The 9,218-nt window shown below is 55.2% G+C and overlaps 1 protein-coding gene across 4 annotated transcripts; it reads right to left on the reverse strand.

The window, feature by feature from the left end:
• MYOZ3 (myozenin 3) lies at positions 1-5,464 on the reverse strand. 4 transcript variants are annotated; one of them, XM_010219098.2, is made up of 6 exons: positions 5,434-5,464; positions 4,836-4,990; positions 4,391-4,469; positions 3,873-4,016; positions 3,250-3,421; positions 1-822 (listed from the first exon to the last, which is right to left on the reverse strand). In XM_010219098.2, exons 1-6 carry the CDS (start codon positions 5,462-5,464, stop codon positions 660-662), a joined length of 744 nt encoding a protein of 247 aa, XP_010217400.2. In that variant the 3' UTR covers positions 1-659. The 4 variants fall into 4 exon arrangements, with proteins under 4 accessions (XP_010217400.2, XP_088377423.1, XP_088377416.1 ...); XM_088521297.1 differs by having other exon boundaries at positions 3,873-4,020; positions 4,395-4,450; positions 4,814-4,990; XM_088521290.1 differs by having other exon boundaries at positions 3,873-4,009; positions 4,387-4,456; positions 4,814-4,990.
• Positions 5,465-9,218: the final 3,754 nt, after the last annotated feature.

The raw sequence follows: 9,218 nt of genomic DNA on the forward strand, positions 1-9,218 counted from the left end.
AGCTTGTGGCACACATTTCCAAATCAGGATGTTGTTCCCATCCCATACATCCAGGCTGTGCTGTATGCATGTTGGTAAACAGGCAAATGCCTAGTTTAGCATTTGTTTTTCAACCAAGCCCAAGGTGATGGCATTTAACATGCCAAAGCTGCTAGTAACTTGTTTTGCAGAAGTTCTTCAATTATCGCCTCCTCTCACCAGAATGACAGATGTAGAGTTGTCCTTGAGATGGAATTTCTCTGCAAAGGCACCACCTGTCGAAGCTGGTGTCGTGTGTCAGTGAAGAAACAGCAAGACAACTGAATGTTACAGCTGGTGTTTCTGCCATTTTCCACAACGCAGGGGAGAGGACAGGCTGTACAGGATATTTTGCACAGGGATGGTTACAGGAGCTTACAGGGACCTTGCGTTAGAATTGAGAACTTGGCTGGTTAGGCTAGTGCTAAATGCTCTTGAGATAATGGCTGGTATGAGAGGGATTCAAAATGGTCCCAAACTTGAGCTTGTTCAAATCCTTTGGAAAAGGATGACAACTTGAGACCACTAGCTTAGCTTTAATGAAGTGCGTAGGCAAGAATATTTACTCCATTCTGCCCTACCGTGCGAAGTATGTTCGAGTCTAACAGGAAAAGCATCTGCAGTGATGGGGAAGGAGGGTATTACAGCTCTTCACTCTCTGGCAGAATTCGCACCCAACCTTGTGGTGCTCTGTTGAAGCTGGGTCTGTGGGAAATCAGCTCCAGAGTGCTCAGGTTATCAAACTCCATCAGAGGCAGAGAGAACGTGTCGCTGACCTGTGCTCTGTCAAACGGCGTGGGAGTCCTGCATCATGAGAAAAGGTAGACTTAGCTCATCACAGAGAGAGGTTCTGTGTGTTTTTAATGGTGAGGGACAGGAAAAGCAGATCAGGAATTTTTAATTCCTTAGGAGTCTGGTAGCAACATGACAAGACCTGCAGCAAATGACAGACCTTTTCTTCCTACCTAAGATGCCATTTTAATCCCTTTTAGCCTAGCAAGATGCTTCTGTGATATAGAGCAAACCTCCATTGAAGCTCTGGAGGAGTTTGCAGTGCATAAGCTTTAGTGACCATACGGGAGAAAGGGGAAGCCACAGTCTCTGTTTTGATGGGCTCTACCAGAAGCCAGAAAGATGTACCATATGTGAAAAGGATCCTATTAGGAGAGCAGGTGATAGGGACAAGCTCGCTGATCTTTAAAAAAGGACTTGTCTGCAGTTACGTGTTCAGGTAAGGACTAAGACTATGCTAGGGCTGCCTCCTGATTGCTCTAGCACATGTTCAGGCAAATGTCTTTCTTGCGGCCCTCACTCCAGTCCACATTTTGAGACAGCTTCTTTTGAGCTATGACTAATGGGAGGAGCAGTGTGGGGACAAGATCTGTCATCCCTTTCTGGAACAATGTGAACAGGGACCAAGGAACAGAGCACCAGGCCCCCAAAGAGCCAGGAAATGGTGGTTTTGGAGTATTGCACATAGGCTGATCTAGCAATGAGGCATAGCTGGGAATGTTTGCTTTGGGAAGTGTTGTTCTGACATGAATAACACGGCACTGTTTTGCAACAGCATCCTGGGGAGAAATGAGGAGGGAAAAGGTAAATGAGAGAATTGTTTCAGATATTCACTCCCTGTCTGGCAAAAGGCAGTCATTCTCAAAGCAGCATTTTTGCTGTTTCTCAAGGTGGCACACCTTAGCAAGCTAGCTGCATACTTTTTCCTGATTTTTTTAAGGTTGGAATAAATCAGTCTGTTTTAATGTTGTGGTGAGGAGGTGGTGGACTTTCCCTTGGCCTGTGACAAATCCGAACTGTGCTGAGATTCACCTTGCTATAGGCAAAGCTGCTGGCTTCTCACTAGCTGATTCAATCCAAAAAGCATGTTTTTCTGCATTTTGGTATGCAATGAACTGAGAAGTGATTTGAAAGCCAACAGCTTGGAAGATCATGAAAAAAAAGTTAGAAGTGGATTGGCTCTCTGCTGCTTTATACCTCAGTGAAGAATTAGAGGAGGTGGCAAGAGGCTTGGTGTTAAATTAGTATCCATCTGTATTAAATAACAGTTCAAGACTTTAAATAGAAAGGCAGTGTGTGAGAGGGGAGAAATGGTACAGGGCAAAGCATGATTCAGACACATGCCCTTGCTTCAGTCCCCATCCATAAATAAATATGGAGGCAGAAACATGGTTAAATGTTGAAAGAAAAGAAACAAGTATCTGCAGCAGCTTCTAGTTCTCCTTCAAGAGCATCTCTGATGTTGCTGCACTAGAAAACTTTACAGATTATTGAAAAACCTGGAAGGAGGTACTAAGGAAACTCCTACAGCCCTTTTGCTTCTCCATGCCTTCCCTCAAACAGTCAACTGAGCTCCGGCCTTCTTCCTTTTGGCTGCTCTCTGAGTTCTTGCCTCTTCTGTTAACCCTCTTCCCTTCCCTCTCTCCTTCCTCCTCCAGTACTGATTAAAGCACAGTTGGCTTTTCAGTACAGAGATGCATGGGGAAGAATGCCTGCCTGGAGATGGCATGGCAGAGAGGAAACACAAGTGTGCAACTTGCCAGGCTCTAGGGTTAAGCTCCAGCAGGCTGAGAAGAGCCTAAGAAGATGAGAGCAGCAAATGGAAATAGGCAGGATTCCCTCAGCTCTGCCTCAAGCTGATACCTGCCCTTTGGTTTGGCATGGGGCTGTGTTTTCAGGGTGGTAGGGTTGCTAGTTCCCCTGCAGTGCCCTTCTGACAGGTTTTCCAAGCAGAGCAATGATGCTCTATGTGATTTACATTCAAGCACAGTTCTGTGGGCAGTAACTTTACTGAAGTCCACCACTGTGGCAGACAGTCTCAAGGGGAACAGTGCTATTTCCCATTAGAAAACTCCAGTGGGAAACCAGGCAGAATTAATATTTTCACTGCCTTTTCTCGAAAGAAAAAGCTTGACCCGATCCTTCTTTGTTTACACAGCTCCTTTGACATGTACCAGGGGCATAGACTATGTTTTTTTTCCCCTCCCTCCTTTCTACCATGTGCTGTTCCTCCTTGAGGCTTCACTGTCTCAGGAGTCCCAAGGAGGAAGGCAGAGCAGGATTAGTGCAGCTCTCACTTTGAGAGCAGGATCCACACGTCTTGTCCCATGCCTGTGCTCCACTAAAGCCCTCCACCACCCTGCTGCAGGGCTGCAGAGGCTAAAGCAGAGGCTGCACTGGCTGGTGTGTGAGCCCCAGCCAGACTATGATTGGTGTTACCTGTTGAAGCTTCTGAAATCCCCATGAGTAGGTTTCATAAGCAGGTGGTTCTCACTCTCTACAGGGTAGTCCTTCTCATCGAGGAATTCCTGCCATGGGGAGCGGTAGCCCTTGGGGATGGCAGTGATGTTAAACTTCTCAGGGGGCACTTCTTTGAGGGGACCAGAGTAGCCTGCATTTGAGGGAGAGAGAGCTTCAGCAAAAGCCAGGCTGTGGCAACGTGCTCCAGGGCTGGCAGTCCCCTCAGCAGGGGGGCATGTGGGTTGGGGAACTGCCCTGCCTTTGCACAGCCTTGGAGGGACTTCTGCTGCAGAAGGAAATGTACTTCTAGATGCAAAAATTTTTCTCTGTAAATACAGCTATAGATACATATTATTTAAATGTTCATCCTCATTCCAATGTTTTTAATGATAATCTGAAAAAAAACAAAAGGTGAAATGCCTGAACCGCTTAAGAATTTTCTTCTAGCTTTTTTTTTTTTAAAAAAAAAAAAAAAAAAACTCCTTCTCCACAGGCCTCAGACTCATGTGCGAGTGGAACAGATCATAGTGCCTTGCCCATCTCCCACCTGGTGCCCCTCAACACCAAGATCCTTCCGGCTTTGTGGTGTAGAGAACACTTACCTGGAGCCAGAGCATCTGGGTTGAGGACTTTGCTCATATGCAAGACTCTTTCTGTCTTCTTGGGCACTTCAGGAGGGCCCCCTCGGGCTGATGCCGCAACATGGAGCTCAGAGTGGTACCTCTGCTGTCCCTCAGTGCTGTCACCTCTCTGCAGATGGGAAAGTAAGTAGGTCTCTCAGAAGAATCTCAGAGCAGCTCCTCTGTGCTGCCTAAACCAAGTCTCCCTGGAGAAGGTGGGATGGAGGGAAGCTTTTCCTTTAAGCAAGGGAGTGCAAAGCAGTCACACCTGGGATCCTCAGCAGAGCTCAGAGAAGTAAAAGCATCTCCCAAGGGAGCAGCTGTGCACACTATTATCAGAGCTTGCAAGTGGGAGCTCTCAGGCTGTTACCTGTCCAGAGCGGCCTCATTCAAACCCAGAGCCCTGTGTGGAAGCTGAACACCAGCAGCCCCTGAGGCGCCCTTGGCCACTCCTGGGCAGCCACACTTGAACCTGGGGCAGCACCTACTTCTCCACCTACTCACCGACCACTGGTTTGCTGCTCCCTCCACGTAGCCTCTCTCCACACCATGTGATTCTCCTGCCCCTGCACCTGAAAGCTGCAAGCAGAGGGATTAGCAGGGTGCAGAAGAGGCTGAGAGCTGTTACCTTGCTCTTCTGTGCACCCTGAGTGTGACATTTGGCTGTCCTTCATGACCAGCCCCATCAACTTCCTCTCCTCTCCCTTAGTTTCAGACTAAACTAGCATAGCCCTTATGCCTGGCCATGAGCCCTTGAACCCAGCAGTGGGATCCTGGGCTTCACAAACCGTCTTCATAAAACATATTGCCATTAACAGCGTGTGAATATCCAGCTGCAAAAGACTTTGAGCCCTGCAGAGAACCGCTTCCCAGCAAAGGCCGTAAAAGCCGGGGAAACGCCATCGTGCCTGGAGCTAGAGTACCAGGAACGACAAGGAGACCCACCTTCCTGTAGCCACTGGGATACTCGAAGATGAAGCGCTGCATCCTCCTCTGCCTCTGCTGGAAGAGCTGGGAGCCCCGGTTCGTCCGCAGGGACAGCTCCTCTATCATCACGTCCTGCGGTGTGCTGACCTTCTTGCCCAGGTCCAACTGGGGGACTGGGAGCACAAGTGGGGAGAGCAGCGCGAGCTAAGGCCCTTGTAGCATGGAGGATGCCCAAGGTGGAGGGGACAGCAGTATCCACTGGCTCTGGCTGGGCTCAGCCTTCAGCAGCCCCTTGGACAAGTGTCTGTCCCACAGGCCCTGGACCCCCACCCACATGGGAACTGCGCCCATGACTGTTCCCTTGGTATGGGAGTCATCAGGGCGTTATCTCAAGTCCAGAGGCTCAAAACAGCCTCTCCTTAGCTAGTGCATAGACCCCTTTTGCCCTCAACAAGCATTTACTGTCCCTTAGGGCTGTAATGCAAGAGGGGACCTAGAAGGCAGGCACTGAGATTCTGGGGGCCTGGGCCAAGGGCTCCAGCCAGAGCTGGATCCGGCATGGGGAATGACACCCCATACTGCCTTGGGAAGAGCGGGAACTCCCAGTGTGCCTTACCATCTCCTGGTTCCGGTCTCATGATGGTCATCGCCTGCTGTCACACTCCTGCTGTGAGTTCTAGGCCCAGTTCCTGACCAACTGGAAGAGAGAGGCAGCCCCGCGGTGACGGCTGCAGCGCAGGGACGTGCCAGCTGCCAATGTGCTGCAGGGACAAGCCAGGCTCGGGCTTTGCATCCTGGTGCCCAGGTGGTCTCAGCTCTGGGCATTTGTCACTTGTTCATCTCACCCCTGACCCACCTTGAGATTCTGGGGAAGCCCAGACCCTGGAGCCCTCCTGGGCAAGCAGAGGCCGTGTCTGCCCCTGCACCAGCAGCTCCAAGTTAGCAGGAGCTATTTTAAGCCTGTGCCCTGGCTGGAGCAGGAGCTGTCACTGACCCTGCGGGGTGCGCGGTGCCCAGACTGACGAGCCCAGCAAGGGAGAAGCCGTGCCCGGGGCTGGCGGGCACCGCTGCCCTCGCAGGGCTCCGGGCACCCCCGCGAGGAGCAGGGCTGGGTTGCTCCTTAGCTTCCAGCTGCCCTCAGGGCAGGGACAAGGCTGGTCCTGCTGGGGAAGGGGGGTTACAGCCCACAGCGTGTCCTGCATACAGCACCGCAGAGAAATGCCCTGGGTTGAGGAGGTCCCCCTTCACCCAGCCTCTGGGCTGGGTTCTCCAGATGGGGCTGGCAATGGGGAAGCACCAGCGGCCACCTCTCCCTGGGGTGGGGGTTTCTGGGGGTTGTTTCATGGCCGTTGACTCAGGCAGGGGTCGCTACGGGCTGCAGTTTCGCAGTGCCTGGCACAAGGGCCCACATCCTTCTCTATTAAACAGTAGCCAGCCTCTGGCGGCATCAGCACAGCCTCCCCTCTGCCCATCCCGAGCCCAGGGGACAGGCAGTCAGTCCCCTCACCCTGCCTCTCCACACATCTCCCGCCATGCAGGGTGTCCCCATGCCCCACACACCCGCACATTGCCTCCCCTACCTGGCTGGGGGACAGCTTGGACTCCCACTGTGCTGGGGACCAGAGCGCCTCTCCCGCAGCTCTGGGGAGGAGGCTGCAGCTTGGTTTGGCCACCAGCGCTCGGTGGCCCCAGCGAGCCCCTTGCAGCAGCCCGCAGGCTCCCCGTCTCTTGCCCTGACGTGCGCGGGGCTCCAGGCCGGTGCCAAGGGACAGTGGTTATTTCTGGCTGAGAAAAGGGGCGGAGCAGGGCCGACCCTTGGGGACAGGGATGCCGTCACCCCCGCGCGGAGCAGGGCCAGCTCTTGGGGACGAGGACGCCGTCAGCCTGGCGTTGGCAAGCCCAGAGGGTGCTGAGCGCCCCGCGCACGGGCGCTGTGTGCATCTGCACCTACCCCAGCCCCGTCCCTGTGCCGGCCCTGGCAGCACTCGGATGTATTCGCACACCCTCCAACCCCCTCAAGAACGCCCCAGTGTCACCTCTGTGGGGATGGAGCTGCCCTGCCCGCACCCAGCCCTGCTGGTACCTTGGCACTCAAAGCAGCCCGCATAGTGGGTCGGGGCAGTGGGGTGGTAGGGGTCCAGCAGGAGCAGGGGGTGGCCAGATGCCCTGGAGCACCAGGGGCAGGAAGGAGCCAGGCGGGTGAGATAACAGCAGTTTATTTGAGCTGGGGATACAACTGTGCAGCGAAAGGCAGTTGGCAGTGCTGGTGGGGCAGAGAGGGGCAATGTGTGACCAGAGGAAAGACAGGCGGTGGGACAGATGACACTGCTTGCTCCACTCAAGCTGTCCCTGGGAAGAGAGGGAAGGGAAGGGAAGGGGGACCCCAGGCTGCTCTAGCCAGGACTGCACCAGTGCCCAAGCACAGCCCCTCACTTAGGGTATGTCCCAGCACTCCCAGCTCTGCATCTGCTGAGCAGGGAGCTGCTGCATTGAGGTTGGGCTACATCCTTGCATCTTTCTGGCATCCTGGGACTGCCTGAGGGCCCTGAGGAACCTGGTGCCCCTCCATGTGGCAAAATGCCCTGGACATCCCCTGCTCTGCCATGCTCCTGCATCTGCCCCAGCTCCCTCCTCTCACTGGCACCACGCGAGCCTCCCTCTGACACTGCTGCCTCCAGCGCCCAGCAGGGAGCCGAGCTCCCCGGGGGGACTCCGACCCATCCGGGGGACCCTCTGCACATCGCCTGCTGCACTGAGTCCTCCCACAACCCCTCTGCAACCTGCACCGTGTCCTGTGTCCCATGCACGGCCCCGCCACCTCCTCCCAGCTGGCACCCAGGGCTGCACCCTCCAGTGGTCCCCTCAGTCCCCTCAGCTGAGGTGGAGGATTGGGGTGAACATGAGGATGGGGGTGAGGGATAGGGAAAAGGATAGGGATAGGAATAGGGATAGGAGCTGCCCTCTCTGCCTGGGCTGTGTTGGGGGTAACCAGCAAATGCTCCCCTTAATGTGACAATAAATATTCTGGGCTTTCTCTGTGGTCATCAGGGGAATAATGTGGGGAAACTTGTCACAGAAGGGATTAAAAAAAAAGAAAAAAAAAGCAGTGAAGATTTTGCAGGTTTGGGGAATTGACTAGAAAAGCAACTTTTCCTCTTGCAAAATCCAAACAGAAATGAAACCAGCATGAGCTGCAGACTGGGTTGTTCACCGTGTCTGGGAACGCTGCCTGTGGGCCTGTTCCCTTGGAAGAGCGGTCAGGGAGAGGGTGCCACCCTGACCAGGGCAAGAGGGGACAGGTAGGGCAGGGGACACACAGGCGTTGGGGCCGCACAAGCTGTCCCCTGCTCTGCGAGCCAGCGGCTGCCGGGGGCTGCAAGCGGAGGGAGCCGCGTGGGGCAGCCTCTGCCCGGGCGGCCGCCTCTCCCGCTGACCACGCAGCGCTGCCCGTAAAGGTTAGGGCAGTAAAAATAGAGCGGAGCCATGGGATCCTGGGCAGGAGGAGGCACCTGACCCCGCCAGCACGCCGCAGGGAGCAGCCGGAGCAGGAGGCGGCTCTGCCGAGGCAAGCACGTGGAATAGGCTTTCTTTGCACGCCCCCGGCTTGCTTCCCCTCCCGCGGCCTCCTCTTTGCCCCCATCCCTGGTTGCCAAGGCAGACCGTGGGCTGCATCCTTGTTTCAGTGGGGCGATGGCCCCTGCAAGGATGGAGCTGCCCAGACACAGCCCTCCCGTGCCACTTCATGATGCTCGCCTTGCTTGCTACTGCTTCTTGGCAGCCGCAGGCCCAAGGTTGGGGCATTGGCGATGAGGTCCCTGGGACATGAGCTGCCCTCCATCAGCGCAGGGGCAGGAGGTCCTTGTGGACCAGTAGAACTGGCGGCCGCAGCAGCTCGGAGGGAGCAGACATGACCGTGGGGCAGGACTGCACTGCTCTGAGGCACATGGTGTTCCTTGGCTCCCTAGGGACATGTCCCAGGGGCTTTCTGGGAAGGGGACGCAGTTCGTAGCTCCTGCGGGCTCACGGCCCCCGCTCCTGTGGCTATGGGTGCTGGGTGAGGACAGGCCACTGCTCTGCCCTGGGGCTGGGGCGCAGAGTGAATGGGGCCCTTCCCTCCATCACCCGAGCTGCTGCCGAAAGGACAGGTTTCGGGGCTTTCTGGCTTTATGCTGCCAGCTTCAACTCCGGCCACTTCCCAAGCAGGCACAAAAGCTGCATGTCATCACCTGCAGTAGGAAAGCAAGCGCTGTGCGGGATGTACTAGGGACGAGCGGCACCTCTGCCCGCTCGAGGCCAGGAGCTGGCGAAGCTGCTTGTCTCTGCTCCAGGGCCATGGCCACTGCCAGCACCGGGTCCTCGCCGGGGCGGGCGGCCTTGGCGGGCAAGCGGGCACTCACGGCT

This window comes from Tinamus guttatus, unplaced genomic scaffold (assembly GCF_059628265.1).
Source record: "Tinamus guttatus ecotype Peru unplaced genomic scaffold, ASM5962826v1 Tinamus_guttatus_pri_ptg000007l, whole genome shotgun sequence".
NCBI classification, from domain to species: domain Eukaryota; kingdom Metazoa; phylum Chordata; class Aves; order Tinamiformes; family Tinamidae; genus Tinamus; species Tinamus guttatus.